At 39.9% G+C, this 16606-nt stretch overlaps 1 protein-coding gene across 5 annotated transcripts in view; it reads left to right on the forward strand.

Moving 5' to 3' along the window:
• Positions 1 to 16606, forward strand: part of LOC125697977 (cell migration inducing hyaluronidase 1) — a 110730-nt gene that overhangs the window by 51404 nt on the left and 42720 nt on the right. For 3 of the 5 annotated variants that reach the window (XM_048955693.1, XM_048955694.1, XM_048955695.1), the window contains exons 2-11: positions 2022 to 2132; positions 4281 to 4433; positions 5118 to 5256; positions 6004 to 6240; positions 6635 to 6814; positions 11038 to 11108; positions 11670 to 11765; positions 12384 to 12505; positions 14680 to 14821; positions 15827 to 16018. In XM_048955693.1, coding sequence (XP_048811650.1) covers positions 2057 to 2132; positions 4281 to 4433; positions 5118 to 5256; positions 6004 to 6240; positions 6635 to 6814; positions 11038 to 11108; positions 11670 to 11765; positions 12384 to 12505; positions 14680 to 14821; positions 15827 to 16018 — 1408 coding nt within the window. In that variant the 5' untranslated portion in view covers positions 2022 to 2056. Of the gene's footprint in view, positions 1 to 26; positions 1167 to 2021; positions 2133 to 4280; positions 4434 to 5117; positions 5257 to 6003; positions 6241 to 6634; positions 6815 to 11037; positions 11109 to 11669; positions 11766 to 12383; positions 12506 to 14679; positions 14822 to 15826; positions 16019 to 16606 lie in introns of those variants that run through there. The other 2 variants (XM_048955696.1, XM_048955697.1) reach the window with 2 other exon arrangements.

A 16606-nucleotide genomic window follows, 5' to 3' on the forward strand; every position in this document is an offset into this window, starting at 1 on the left:
TGCCATTCTAGGCTTTCTAAAAGGTGAAGTCTGTCAGATTTGTTATTTTCCTACAAGTTTGCTACAGGTTGCTGTTGTGCACAGTGAGGTCTGTTGCCCTCTTCTAACAGAGATGCTCCTAAGGGCATGCAGTTTTTAATGGGCCAGGGCCAAGCCATTTCTTTACTTCCTACAAAGCAACAGGCAAGCAGATGCATGCCATCACTGTCAAAAATACAGTCTCTTTTTAATTTCTGTGAATATCATCTGATTTTTATGACCTGGAGCTTACCAGAGGGTATCTGGCTTTGTGCAGCTGTGCCTGCACCATAAGGACTGCTGTTTGTCTGCAATATCCATCCGACCCGTCGTTCAGCTTTCCTCTGTCGTTAAAGCAGAATTTAGTGATTGTATTTGCAGATTAAGCTGTGTAGTAATCGCTAATAAACCTTGACGTTTTCATGGTGACTGCTGTACTCTGGGTATACCACTAACAGTGCTCCTCTAACAGAGCCCTGGCTTATCGTATGTTGATGGTAAGTGCTGTTAAAATGTCAGACACGTGCAGCCTGGTTCTGGCACAAATTCCATGGCCATGTTATTGCTCTCTGATAATGTATATCATTTAAAGTTATAGCGTTACTAAGTGCATTCCTCTTTTCTACTGCTCTCTAACAGCATTTCAGCACCTGACAGACTGTGCCATGTCTATGCTGTGACCAAGCACATGGCTGTCAATTACACTATACCAAAATAAGCAAACATTTTCCTGCTGGAATGTTTCCTGACAAATTTGGTTCAAATGCTGTTTTTAATACAGTCACTGGATTACATGTGTTTTGAATGTACCACTGTACTTCAAGCTGCATCACCTCTAGGAAGAGAAGAGCACAGACATATGTTCTGCATATCTACACTGTAAAATTTGTTCCAGACTAAACTCCGGTTTTTTGCATATCTTATTCACACGTTTTTGTTTGTTTTACATTAACAAGTGACCTAAAAAATAACACGTGCTTTTTTTTTTTTTTTTTCATTGTCCTGAAGAAACTGGAGCACCCTGGAGTTTCTTTTGATTGCTTTTTTGGCGTCTAAGCTTTGCGATGAATACGTTTATCTTATTTCATCACTGTGGTGTGACATGGCTACAAATAGATTTTAACATTCTACCAATGTTGGCCTACATGGTAAAACCTAACAGTTCCATGGATTGTGTATGAGTTTAAAATACTGCTTTTAAGTAAAGCACTGGACATCTATAGCAGTGGGTCTTCATATCTCAGTGTGACCACACGTGTCAGTACATTGCCAAGAGTTGCAGAATCGATTGGTCAGGCCTGTTGGAGAGAATCGTGTTAATTTTAACTTAGGCTTTTTTGTCACTACTTGTTTGTTTTTGCCTGGGTTTGCCTACAGAAGAAATAAAACAATATTAGGTAGACTGGTTTCAAAAAGCAATCCTGAGTTTTGCAACAGAATTATAGGCTGGCAGATTAAACAGACAATGTTTTGTTGGATCTGAAATCTGAAAAACTGCATGCTTCAGTCTGAAAGTTTCACTATGATTTTAGCTTGGGGGTGTGCTAAAATCACTTGCAAAAATTGTGTCAGTAGTGAGGTGGAAAGAAGGTCCCACCAAGATGTTCCTCCTCGCAGACTTGTCACTCTGCAAACGCCTTCTCCATTGTGTTTCATTACTTTTTTTGCACTTGTGAATACTCAGCTCTAGAGAGTCTTGAAGCTTTATGTGTTTATATTGCATTCCTAAGGCGTTTTTTAGTTACTTTTAGTGGTTACTTTCTGAGTGTCTATTTGGATTCCCAAGTGGGTTTATCCTAAACCAAAAGGTGAGAAGCTGCCCTTGGCTTCTTGCTCTGCTTGGATTGGTCCCTAAGCAGCATGAAGGTGTTAGTCACTGAGCTGAATGGGAGTGGAAGTGGGATGTCATAGAGCTGGATATGACATTGCTTTGTGCAGGGAATAATTTTTGCATGAGTTAGAAAACAATAGAGACACATTTTCTTCATATTCTGTCTTTGCAGGTATCCAAGGTATCTACCCAGAGAAATCGTGAAGAATGGCTCTACCTACCTCCAAGTATCTGGCTGAAAGCCTTGTTTTTTTTCTTCTAGTAGCGTCTTCTGCAAGCACAGGTAAGTTCTCCTGTCACAGGGAAAAAGGGCACGGTTTGTAACACTGTTTTTAAATAACGACATTATTGGTGTATTTTGAGCAACTTTTCACTCCTTAATCCAATTTCTTATAAGAAAAGCCAAGAACAAGGTGTGAAACCTCAGGAGAAAAGCGTTTTTCTGAGTTGCCAATATTCCAGAATTAAAGCAGCTGGAGTGGCAAAGAGTGAAATTTCTCAGCAGGTGAAAGTACCCACAGGAAGCCTTCCGGCTCTGCCAAGCATTATCAAAATCTAGCAAACCATCACAAAGAAATAACAAAGAAAAAAACTCAAGTCCTCATAGCTGTGGCTGCGGGTGGCAAGGATTTTGCTGCAGTGTCCAAGTACAGACGTGGTCAGAGAAAAGCTGAGGTATCCATGCCCTTGGTTTCTGTTCCCTACAAGCAGCCCATTGCATAAGCAGTTGCAGGAGAAAGGGAAGCTGGACATACCTCCTGGAATCTAGTTGATAAATTACAACTCTACATATGAACAACTGCTTTTGGTTTTATTTGTCTCATCATTAGCAAATGAATTGAATTTATTGTCAGTGTATATGACAGTTATCTCTGAGCATCTGTTTGCAAGTCCCATTTTCTGCCTGAAATATTTATTGTTTTCAACTATAATTCTGTGTGTCTTCTGGAATGAACCCAGAACAACCCTTTTAAGTGAGAAAAAGTGTGGCTGACGTTTGGCTGACGTGCAATACACTTCCAGTTTCTGGCTGGCACAAGTAGTGTCAAAATCAGGCCCTGGATGCTGATCAGTATTTGACTCAGAGAACCAAGACATATGTTGCTTGCTCACCTTTAATATTGGTATTTAATTGATATTAATTGAGTCATCAAGGCAGTGATTGGTCCAATTTTGTTGTTTTCTTAAGATATGGAGCGAGTAGAGGAATTTGAGAAGAAACTGAACATAGGTGGATAATTTTGTTTCTATTGGTGTGGAATTACAGATGTATGTTGAGTTTCACAATGGTAACACACAACAGCCTCCATCAACAGCATCAGCACCAGCACGTTTCCTTGCATGCGTCCACATTTTCAGTCCTTGCCACTGACTGAAAGGAATGCTTTCCATGGGGTAAAAACAAACAAAAAAATTCTACTGAGTGACAGAGCCAAAATTCTGCTGAAGGCAGGGGATGCATCCACATCTGTCATCATTGGTTTGTGGCTTCTGTACTTTTCATATGGTGGTTTAGTTTTAAAGGATACGAATTGGATAGCAGGTCAGAGCTCCCAAGCCTTTCTGATTGCAAAAAGCTCATTGTTCAAACTTCCATTGACCCCAGTTTCCTAGGATTAGTAAGGTTTACAGCCTCAGAAAATATGCATGATACATGGGACTTCTGCACTTGTGAGTTTTATCGATTAGAATAAGATTTGAAAGTCACATGTTGGGTGAGATTATATCAGGGAAATATTTTATCTTAAGTAAATATTTTTAACATGAGTCTCTGGGACTCGATATGAGCACAGTTTATCTATTACGTCACTGCAATCTATAACCAAACCCGTGCACAGAGATGAGGGAACTCAAAGTCCTTATCGCTTCTGTCTGAAGAAGTTCATGAAGCTGGAGTCTCTCTTGTGGAATTCCTATTGCTCTTTCTGCATGTACTGGCAATTCTCAGGTGTTGGTACTTTGTTGAGAGTTTGAGCACTTTTACTTCCTATCCCCACTAAAAACAGTTTGCAAACATATCTCAATATTTTTTTAACAAAGATTTTCAGGCCTCAGGTGGCACTTTTAGGAGTGATTCTTGTTTTAATTTTTCATCAACCTCTTCCCTGGGCCTGTGAAAGACTTTTTTCCAGATGTGTGTGAACAGACAGAGTGTCACTGTAGGAAGGTCAGAATTCCAGCCTTTTCTCTGGCAGTTTTCTGCAGCATAGCATGTTTTTGCACACTCCCAGAAAACAAAAAAAACCCAAACACAACTATGCAGCTTAAATGGTAAGGTAAGGACACATGTACTCTGGTGCACTGGGCTATCGTTGTGTTCCAGGGAAGCAGCAAAGGGGGGTGCTGAGAACGGAGCTTATAGATGCCCAGATGTAGAGTTTTCTATCTTGCACTTAACACAACAAGGTAACTGCTCCTCACTTTTATCCAGCAGAAGCAGCTGTGGCATGTCCTGACAAGGATCCTGAGCTAGAAATCTGGAACCCAGGTCACAATGAAGAAAACCACATCGAAATCCGCAATGGCAGGAAGCTCCTCCTCTCATCTTCAGCAACTGTCCACTCAATCCACATCATGGATGGAGGTAAAACATACTGCCCCCAAGTTGGCAGTGCTGGGTGAGGAGTGTTTTCCCCTTTGGCTGTTTAAATCACTCTGCCTCATGCTGGGAGAGGCTCCTACTGCTTCCTGGGAACTGGCTGGCTGCTGGACAAAGCTGGCTCTAATTTGGTACAAGGGTGGGTGGTAGCTGAGATGCTATCAGTTCTCTAGCCATCATAATTAATTATTTGTCATATTTTCTAGAGAATTTACAAAAGTACCTCAGTATACTCATTAATTCCATGTTTTGCTTCAAAAACATTTTTTTGTTGTATTATTGTACTGATAAAATAATGCAATAGTTGTGTTCTCAGGGTCTCTGGACTGGGCAGATACATATGTGCCTTTTTATCTCCAAGGACAGAGGCATAGTGTTGCTGCTGACTGCTAGTACAAATAGCTGTTATTCATGTTAACTCTGAATTTCTGTCTCAGTTTTGAGTGAGTTCTCTTCCATATAAATCTTATTTGTATTCTCCAAGAGTTGAACTGAGTAAATAATAGGTAAAATCTTCAGAATTTCTACTGAGAGCTTTTTTTGGGGGAGGAAAGGCAGAATTTTTCAAAATTTCAGGTGAGACCCCAGCTCTGAGTGTAGCACAATGGTGTCATGACCTCTGGTGAGCTGCTGTGTGTTAAAGCAAATATCATAACTCTTTCTACACAGGAAAACTGATCATTAAAGACGATGTACAGCCTGTCATTTTGCGTACTAGATATATACTCATTGAAAATAATGGAGAGTTACGGATCGGCAGTGAGATGTGCCCTTACCAAGGCAATGTGGTTATCATCTTATACGGGAGGTATGTATGCACAATGAAATAGCTCATAGCTTTCCAGTACGTCTCTTCCATAACAGGGAACAAAATGTTCTTTAAAGTTGCATTTTGTCGAATACATTATGACCTGTGCTTTGTGGAAAGCTCAGTAGCTTATTAAACTATTTAAATGGCCTTTAATAATATGACACAGTTTTGGTTTTGATTTCAAATCTTACTGGGGAATGCACATTACTGTGCTTGGACATGCCAAAAAAGCAGCAAGTATATTGCAGCCACTCGGGCTGATTAATGGATTTTCCTCAATAAGCTCAAAGCCTAAAGATTTAATTTATTCTGAAATTCCTCCTTCAGCATCTTTTATTTCTGCATGAGAATGAGAAGTAGGTGAGCCAAAGGATAAGATGTTTATGCCTTGCAGCTTGGTGCAGGATCTCTCCGATTTTCAAGGATGCCAAACTCATATTTAACAACAAATAAGATCTACCAAATTTTTGCTACGTTAACTTCCTATGGAATTCAAAAAATGTGTTGTTAGTCCTGCGTAACATATAATTTGAGTTCCAGATTGCTCCTGATCTTTTGTAGTTGCTAGAATCATTTCAAATCATTTACTTACTGTAGAGTGTAAGCAGCTACTGATTCTTGGGTTTGTCGAAGGAAATGCATTGCTAGTCATGACACTTCTCTGTTGGTACATAACAAAAGAAGGGCAGAGGCTTCTTTACTCTGCAAATCATAAGATAATCTTTTCCTCCCTCTGTGATGCAGAGCGGATGACGGCAGCGAGCCCAATCCCTACTTTGGGCGGAAGTACATTGGTGTGAGTGAGGGTGGCATTCTTGAGATCCATGGCAAGAAAAAGCTGTCCTGGACTTTCTTAAACAAGACTCTTCATCCTGGTGGCATGGAAGAAGGAGGATATTACTTTGAAAGGAGCTGGGGCCATCGGGGTGTCATTGTCCATGTGATTGACCCAAAGATGGGGGCCGTTGTCCATTCAGACCGGTGAGTGTCTTCACAGCTATCTAGATCTGAGAATCTCTGGAAACAGGTTTGGAACAGCTTCTCAGCAAGATCAGAAGCATGTTTTATCATCTACTTCAAATGAGTGCTACTGCACATGTATACAATTCTTTCTAGATCACTCATCTCCAAAACCAAAGAGCAAACAGAGTGTTGTTGTCTAGCTATTGTGTCAAATGGACCTTAATCAATTTGATTTAATAGAAACCTGTAAGGTATCATTCCAGAGAAGCAATTTTGCAATGGGATAATGTCATTATTATAAACAATAAAAAAGGGATATTTTTTTATAGCACTTTTTATTTAATTCTGTAATGCTTTTTAGAGCTGTGATCTTACTGAAGTAAATTTTTTTTGTATCTTTTTATCATTTTAGATTTGATACCTACCGAGCAAAAGAGGAAAGCAAACGTCTTGCCCAGTATTTGGACAGAGTTGCGAATGGCATGATCCTGTCAGTAGCAGTGAACGACGAGGGATCCAGAAACTTGGACGACTCAGCCAGGAAAGCAATGACCAAACTGGGCAGCAAGCATTTCCTCCACCTTGGGTTTAGGTATGTGCCAGTCCTGCCAGTTCTCCCAGAACAGAGGTTTTATTATGCTTCTCAGATGTCCAAATAATTCCAGTCTCTCAAAGGCACAAAGTTCTTTCACATGAAAAAAAAAAAGAACAGGAAAACTTTTCAACAGGAGGTTTTAGCAGTTAATTAGATAGTTTAAGATGCACTCATTGTCTATATTGGGTATTTTTATTAGCAACTGAGGAGAAGCATATTTATTCGTATTTAAAATGATGTTTTTCCAAGATACTATTCCTACAAGTCAATCATTCCTATTTATTCTCAAGCCATCCCTCAAAGATTTAAGAAGCATATCTGCATACACACATTGGATAGAATGGGTTGAACATTAAGGAGAGTAGCATAATAGCAGTGTAACCCTGGCTAAATGCATGTAGGTATCTATACAGTATATTTGTCATCTTGTCTAATACTTATTTAAGGAGTTGGCAGCACAGAAATTTAGCATGCACGAATTTATGCTGTGGACTGTAAATACTTCTGTGACAAATATGGTGTCTGTGTTGGCACATGCATTGCTGAGAATTTTTGCTACTCACCCAACTGTAACATTTATATTTTTGGTGTTTATCTAAATTTATATAGGCACTTTTTTCTCTTTTTGTTGTTCTGTGTGTGTTCCTCTGTGGACTGTGCTGTCACTGAGGGGGTCACTGCAAAACATGAAAAAACATATCTGCCTTGCATGGAGAAAAGATTCTGAAGAGCAGTCTATGGGAGCACACAAGTGTCAGTTGGCATGTGCAGATGGAGCAACATTTGAGGCAGTTAATAAAGAGGCTGTATAAAATACTACAGGGACTTGTGTGCACCAGGCAGTGCATTTCAGAGACACAAAGCTGCAGAAATAGTCTCCAAGCACAGCTACCTCCATCAGTCCAACCCTATCTCTCATATACTCAGAACTCGCATTAAAGCCCAGTAGCCTGATGGATTTCTTTTTAAAGACCAAAATTTTGGATACAGGAAAAGATTTTTGAACATTATGCTTTCTTTCCCAATTCTGCAGCAGGAATAAATTGATGGTGTTCCCATATGTTTATAACAGTAAGTTGTTCTTGATGTTTTTAGGCCACTGTGGTGTTTTAATGCTATTTTCTCACTTTGCTGTAAATGCTTATAAAGGAAATACATAGAAATTCTTGTATTGAAGTGTGACTTTCAGCACTGCTGCTGTATGTAGTCAGAAAGCTAATCATTGTCATGCTGTTATCTCTAATACCACAATATTTCCCTATGTAAATAACAGAGACATGGTGGGTAACACAAAGTAGCAGGGGTTGGTAAATATTGTCTCTCACCAGCATACTGGTATGTGCAAAACTATCTGTATTGTGGTGCAAAGTTTAAAAATTGCATTTTTAGGGCTGTTCTAAGTGGTTATGTTCAAAAACTGTGAAAAATTGTCTGAATGGCAGCTACTGTGACATTTACAGAGGCAATTAGATGGCAGGGTGGAAGACATGCAACTCTGTTGGATGTATCCAGGTTTTTTCCTTATGCAAAAAGAACTTCTGCTTTACTTCAGCGTGACAACATTTAGACCTATTGGTTTCCCTTCCACACACCTATACTCTTATTAGGGATGTATATACTTGAAGTTCAGGTGCTTTTCAGAAATTTTTGGAGAATCTTAAAAAAGAGTCAGGATGAGAAAGTTGTACACACTTCAACCCATATGGTAAAAGAAGGCTCTAAGGAAGGAAAGAGGATGGATTTTAATTTCTAGCATGCCCATGCATGTCTCACTGTTCGGATTCAGGGTTTGCAGGCCAGTCCAGAGCCGTGTTATCAGATCTTCTCATGGCTGGGATTGACCTTGGGCAATACTAAGACAAAAATGGTGTCAAACCCAGCTACTAATTTGAGATAGATAATTTCTATTTCATATTTTCTGAGGTGCCATATGAATCAGGCTATTGAGCCATAGGCTGGGCTGTTTTCTCATGGAGGTGGTGGAGGGAGTTACATGGACAAATTCCTATCACCAATTACACCATGTTCAACCAGATTATAAAGTTATACAAATCCCCATTGCTGTAGAAGAGACAACGAGCAATGCTGATTTATGCAAAAAAGGTTCTGTGCTGCTGGCAGAGTTTCAGTTGCTTATTTGCTGAGTCCAGAACATTAGGATGCAAGCATAATCTTTTCCAGTGGTGTGCAGTGACTAGACACGGGGTAACGGGCACAAACTGGCACATAGGCAGATCCATATGAACATGAGGATAAACTTCATTACTGTTTGGGTGACAGAGCACTGGAACAGGCTGCCCAAGAGAAGTGGTGGAGTCTCCTTCTCTGGAGATATTTAAGATCCACCTGGATGCTTTTCTGTTCAACCTACTGTAGAGAACTGCAGGAATTTGGACTTGATGATCTCTAGAGGTCCCTTCCAACCCTATGATTCCGATTCTATGATTCTTCTTCTATTACTGTTCCTTTGAAAAGTGAATTTGCTCTTTAAGCATGAGTTTTTTTTATTTCTTCAACTAATAAATTAAAAGAAGGCTTTTCAGTGCTTGATGACACAATTGTTCTCTTTGGAACCCCACCCAAATAACATTGGTTTGGCTCTGGCCTTACTGGTCCCTTCATTTCGTATAGCCCAAACAGATTGCATGTGTCTATGTGTAAGGGTTGAAAGACTTCATGATTGTTTATGTGATAAACTTACTGAGACAAACAAGTATTGTAACACATGAAATGGAACCAAACTTTGAGTTGCAGAACTAGCTAGGTTCTTTTTTCTTTAGATCATTATTTTGGATTATTAGATTATTATGGGACCCTCATCTTTTTTTGCCATTTGCTTTGAATTTGGTGACCACGGGTTTAAAAAAAAAAAGAAAAAGACTTATCTTTCCTGCTGAGTGATAAAGTGTCTTTCCTTTCTCCACCCCCTCCTCTCCCTGGATGGAGATCACAGCCCAACAGTGCCGTTGGCAGTTGGCACAGGCAAGTTTTCCGGCATCTGGCTGGCTGGCAGGCTCCCAGGTTGTTATGCTGGCCGTTTCCCTCGAGCCTGTCCTGTGCTGGGGCTGAGGACTTTCCATTCGGAACGCCTTGCTGTGGGGATGTGGCAGGGCATGGGGGTGGGCCAGTGCTCCCCTGCAGCACAGGGCTGTGACCCTCAGCAAAGCCCATCTGACGCTGGCAGGGATCTGAGCACGCTGTAGTGACTTTCTGTCAATGTCTGTGTTTTCTTCTGAAGTCCCAGAGCAGCTTGTAACTTCACTTATGCCAGCGGGTGGTAAATGTAAAGTGACCGGTAAGACTCAGGGGTGCATCTTGATGCTATTGAAACCTCTGGGTATTTTCACTGACAAAGACATGATTTAATCTGGGGGTTGTTTGCTAAATCCAGGGTAAGGGCGAGCCTCCCTCTACCACTCTAAAAGCATATTTATTATTCTGTTAGTCATTAAGAGCTGGTATGCCAGAATTTCTTCTATTTCAGAGATGAAATTCCCTCTTGACCCCCACTAATTGGGTTCATCTCCAGCACTGGGAGGTACTTTAGTCTCTGTCTCCATTGCTTACTCAGCCATGTGTTCATTTTCCAGTACTGCTGATAGCTATTGAACCTACTCAACCAATAACTATCAGGCAGTAATGAACTTATTTCTGACACAGGATCAGATTTGAACAGACAATTCAGACTCATAAACCTTTGTCTCCATTCAATGTTAAAAATGAGGAAACTGGACACCCACACACTATCTAGGTATTTTTTTATTGCCCTTTGCCAGCCACTCTATTAGAAATTCTCATATGTCATTCCAAAGACAATTGTGATATACAACGTTTCAGCAGCTAAATGTATTTAAGCAGAACTGCTTTTTTTTTTTTTTTTAATTGTATTCTCTATTGCACACACAGAAAGAAAGATTTTCAGTCTCCCCAAGGAGCTGCTGGTGTCCTATGCATCTGTCACACACAAGCCCCCTTAAAGATTTTAAAAGAGAAACACACTGTATTGAGCAAGGATTTGTCTTTGAGCTTCTTTATCTTGTGGTATATTTACTGAAGAAATACAAAATCTTAAGATATTTTTAATTTCAATCAAATTGCCTTTCACATCCATCAGACTGTTCTGAACGTGGAGCTGCTGGGAAACGTAAAAACATTAAGCTATTAAAAATGCGCACCAAGTGCATGGCATAATTTGATCATTTCTCATTTTGATTTTCCAGGCATCCATGGAGTTTTATCACCGTTAAAGGAAATCCCTCCTCTTCTGTTGAGGACCACATTGAATATCAAGGTAATTCATGCACAAAATACTGTCTTGGAAGTTACTCGCAGTTAAACTTGGTCAATGATGTTCTCATTTGACATTGCTTAACATCAAGCTAAGAACAATTGATGGTTAGAGGTATTTAATTGAATGCTCTCTTCATATTTTACTGCTTTCAATTAATGCAGCTGAAGCATCAAAGCGTGGGGTATAACCTCGGTCATGTGAACCATGAAATAAAAGTTTTACACTGTACCAGTGTAAATCCTTGTAACTCAGTTGAGCTCAGCCTCTGCCTCCCTCTTTGACAAAAAGCTATGAACCAAGCCCAGTTCACACCAACTGAAGATTTAATCAGTTTGTCCTGCATTGGTAGCCTCAAAATCTCTCCATAAAACCACTTTGTTGCAATCTGAATCCTCCTGATTGTCCAGCACCTGAAGTTTCAGTAACTTTTTAATGGAAGTTATACTAGGCTAAATCTGGATAATAAACCCGAATTATGCATATATACACATGGAAAATTACCTTTTCAGTTTTGACATTTTTTGAGTGCATTCATTGATTTTTACCATTTTTAAAAAACAGGTCACAAAGGGTCAGCTGTGGCCAAAGTATTCAAACTATTCAAAGCTGAGAATGGAGAACTCTTTAATGTCTCTTCGACTAGTGAGTGGGTTCAAGGTAAGAGATCTGTTTGCTATTTAACTCTGTGGTAGAGTTGATAAATAGGGTGAACCATCCTTTTTATTGCAAAGCTATTTGGGAAGAGTGGGCTTGCAAGTTGCTATTTATGTTGCTGCTAACCCAAGTAAAGAACATGCACAGATTCTTTCCTCAATTGTCTCCAGGACTCTCTGGATAACTGGCATTCATTTTCCTCTGTTGCTCTGGGTATGAAATTCCATCTCTTATGATCTAAGATATCACACACAGCCTCTTATTTCTTCTGACTGCATAGTCATCATGTCCATGTTTCAGACAACATACAGTAACTGAAACTTGATCTGAAAATCCAAAAAGACAGCTAAGGAGGACCGGATTCAAAAGCCATAACTATTAATAATGCTCATACTGCGTACTCCAATTATGCAGCTTTTAATAACTCTGCTCTCCTTTGGCTGGTTGCACTTCACAGCATCATTACAAGCGGCTGACAGAGTGGCAGGAAGAGGCAGGAATCAGATCATCAGAGAAGAAACTTGTGAATGATATCTGAGATCAAATTATGCTTCATGTGTTTTTGCTGCATTCATTAGGCGTGACTTTCAAATGACTCTTCTTGTTTGCACTTGTCTCCAGATGTAGAATGGACAGAGTGGTTTGAGAAGCCCGAGAAAGCAAGATCTAAAGACATGGAGAAGCTTTCTGACTTCAAAGCTGCTCACCCTGATAAAATCTGTAGGCAGCCCATTGACATCCAGGTAGGCCAGCTTACCTCTTTGCTTTAGAGAGGCAGCGTGAGATGAGAGCCCCCAAAATATTGTGCTTGTCAGTAACTTTTGTTTCTAAATAAAAGACACTGATTATTTTCCAGCTGTAATATATAACCAACAAGTTCTGTCTAGTCCTGTTTTGAGACAAATGCTTGTAGAATTAAGCTCCTTTCAGTAAATTCTGGCTCTGGCATGAAAAGGAGTGCAGATGGGGTCAGGGACAGCACAGATGCTATCGTGAAATATGTGGTTCCCTGCTGGAAGCTTGTAGGAAAAAAAATAAGACATGAAAATTTCAAAGTTTTTAAATGATTCTGGAGTGGACCCTACCTCAAAAATTAATCACAGAATGTAATGAGATGGTATTGCAACCAGCTGTAGTAGTTGGGAAAAATACCAATGAGCTTAGCCATTTTTTGGAGTCAACTGGTGGTTTGTTATTTTTCCTCTGGAAAGAAATTTGAATTCTATTTGGAGCTAAACATTAAAATTGTGCTAAAAATTAAAATTATCCATGTGGCTGAGGTGAAAAAATGTATCTTTTCTGATACTGCAGAAGCCTATTCAAGCAAAAATAAAATGATCAAAACAAAGAGCCTTTGTTTTCTTTTGGCAAGTGTTAGCCATATGCTTTACCCATCTACCTGTTAAAACAAGTACCAGAGAAGCTTTGCCTATCAAAAGCCAGTAAAATACTCCATACCTGTGGGAAGTTGAATCTGAGGTTCCTGCATTCACTGGTGGATTTCACACAAATGCAGTTATTGAAGTAAATGGGAATGCTGACAGTATGACTCTAAGTTTCCAGGCCTGCTTGTTCTAAAGAATCTCCTTTGAAAAGAAAGGAAAAAAATGCCCTATGACTTTTTGCCAGACCTTAGCAAATCCACATTCATTTCAGCTTCCATATACATGAATTAGAAGTGACAACTTATTTCAGAGCAGAGGTCAGATGTTCGTTATGATACAGCGCTATTAGCTTGTGTATTGAAAGAGAAACAAGAAATGTATTCTTCTGTGCCAGAATCAACCTTTTTTTCCTCTGTTCTGTTAAATTATAGATACTTTTTTTTTTTCCCCCCATGAACATTAAAAGCAAAACAATTTTTTTTTTTTAGCTTCTGCAGATTTTAGGGCAATTCCTCAGGTAGCATAACCTGGCATTTGTTATCGCATTCCTAAAGTTACATTGATTTATACCAGCTGGCCTGCTTCAACTGTGCTGAACGTGAAAATGTGAAGATACAATGATAATAACAGAAGCACAGTGCAGCCAGAGGCACATTCCTTCAGCTGATGGTGTTAATCCTATCTGCAGCAGCAGTATGGCTGCATTAATAAGGAAGGTCTGCATGAATGAATTAATCAGGATCAGGCCCTTCATTGAAAGATAATTTATCTCCTGCTGCCTTGTTAAAATGCATGTGTTATTTGGATTGTCCAATGCAATTAGTTGCATTTTTGTGAAAGGGTCAAGCTATGGAGCTGGACTGTGACCTGAGGGGTGACACTTGCCCCAGCAGGAGCACAGGAGAGGCTACACATCCCTCCACTTCTTTGTATGATGCAGCTGTTTCCTCAAGCCAACCCTACAGGCTGGTACTTGTATGTGAGAAAAGCCCTCCTCTTCTTGTTCCTTTTGGAGCAAGGTTACTGGAACAGCTCTATTTTTTATTTTTTCCTTTGAGAGCAATTATTACTGACTCATTGAAAGAAGAAGTCCCTGCTCTTGTTCTTCTGCAAAGTTCAGGTATAGCTGAGCCACCAGCAATGACATGAGTGCAGCAAAGAGGTTTGAGAGCATGAGTTCATTTGGGTACAAGCATCTGTGTTCAGTGTTGTCATCTGATCTCAAACAAATACCAAAAGAAAATCTAGGGCACCAAGACCAGATGTTAGTGAAGTTCAGAATACTCCTATCCAAGAAAGCACATGGTCTTAATATAGATAAAGGAGATAGACATACAACTAGCAGTAATCTACACAGTCAGCACATACAATAGCTGTTCTGAAGCACCAGCTGGAGTGCCAGCTGGATAGCACACATACCAATCATCCCATTTTGTTATACAACTGTTGCGCATCACTCAAAGCAAAAGCCTCTTAGGATGACATCAGTGTCTGAATGTATCACCAATTTTATATTTCTGTTCTCATTCCAGGCAGAGACCCTCGATGGAACTATTTTAACCACTGAGGTTTTCTACAAGAACGGCCACGACTATCGGTTTCTTTGCCATGGCAAGGACCAGACAGGTGAAGGTTGCCAGAACTACAGAGTGCGGTTCCTGTGTGGCAGCTCTGGTATGTGCTCCATGTTCGAAAGCCAGACACTTGTGCTCTCTGTCCTCTGGGTTGGCTCTTCAAAGGTAGAAGTAGTTTATCCCTGAGAAAGAAAAGCCGTATGAGGAACTTGAATTTTGCCTAGTGTTGTTGTTTCAGATGTCCAGAGGCACAGAGTCTTCTCCATTGAGTGCTTGGCTTAAGGTAGATGGTATAGGTATAAACCAGACCAACAAAAAGCAGAAATACTGCCTTCCAATGACTGACTCCTGTTCAATGGAAGAACAACTACAGTAATTTCTCAAGATGAAATTTTGGATGAGCTATTGATGTGAACATAGATACAACGGCTGTAGATTTACCTCAGGAAAAGTTCCTGAGCCCTACCAGAGAAAGCAGAGTATGACTCCAAAGCCAAGCAGCACCATGGAAAACACTTGACCAGTTCCTTCCCATAAATATCTTGAGTTTCAATTGAAGATTTTAGGATGAGGTAGGATTAGTCAATCACTGTGTGCAAAGACAACAGGTTTTGAAAGACTTTGTTTTATAGTTGTTAATTCCAACACCACTGTGCATAATTTGGCCACTGGACAGGTCTTTAGGATTCTTGAGTGCTCAGCTGGTGGGAAGAGGAGGATAGAATACTGTTGTTTTGTTGGAAAAAAAACAATCGTTATGTTGAAGACCATTTGGCTGCAGTAAATAACAGTGCCCAGTACCCAGAAGAGCTACTAGTAAGTGGGTGGGGTGAAAATGAGCCACTCAATGCTACTTCAAATTGTAGCCATGGGATTAGTGGAAAATCCACCTGCACACATCTGGCAGAAAAACACTTTCTTGTTTGCTTGCTTTCCAAGCTTAAGCCAGTAACAAGCATGATTGGAAGAGTTAACTGTTTTCTACTGAATGAGGAAATCATCTTTTTTGGTGGTGCTCCAGGCAAAAAAAAAAAAAAAAAAAAAAAAGACTGGCACTTTGTGATAAGATTAACTGAGTCCTCCACCCTTCCTTTTGGCTTTGCAGTGAAACCAAAGCTTACAGTAACCATTGACACCAACGTGAACAGCACGGTGCTGAATCTGGTGGATGATGTGAGCTCATGGGAGCCTGGAGACAGGATTGTGGTTGCAAGCACTGACTACTCCATGTACCAGGCGGAGGAGTTCCAAGTACTGCCATGCCCATCTTGCAGACCCACCCAGGTCAAGGTTGCAGGTGAGGTGATTCATCTTGTCACATTAGTGTTGCATTTCATAAATTCCATCATTTTCACTGAGTGAACTCCATTAAGAATCAGAAAAAATTAAAAGACACCTGAATTTGATGTCTAGCTCTGATGATACTTTTGGGAACACGTGATTTTCTTAGTAGAAAATCATCTAACTTGATTCTGGTTCCTTTCTGTCTTCCCTTTCCATAGCTGACTCTGGTTTTGCTTTTGTTTTTTGTTTGTTTGATTGTTTGTTTTTGGTCCTGAAGCTTACTGTTGAATGGATGCATTTATTTCATAGAGACAAACATTGGACATGTATTTGAAACATTCAATTTTGTATATCTGTATTTGAAAATGTATCACTTCCTGGAAAGCAGGAGATGAGCACAGCTGATCTGAGGAGCATGGTAAGGGAGGATTTGAGTGTGAGAAATTTTAAGGTTATGAAGTAATGGACCAGCTGGCTATTTTCCTAAAAGAGTTGTATCTAACAAGACAAGTAATCTTACATTTTAGATTTATTTTATTTTTGTTTTACTACTAAAGCTACTGTTTCTCTTTTGCTGTGTCTCTAGACTGCATTGCTCTGA

The sequence above is a fragment of the Lagopus muta genome, chromosome 10, assembly GCF_023343835.1.
Source record: "Lagopus muta isolate bLagMut1 chromosome 10, bLagMut1 primary, whole genome shotgun sequence".
Taxonomy (NCBI): Eukaryota; Metazoa; Chordata; class Aves; order Galliformes; family Phasianidae; genus Lagopus; species Lagopus muta.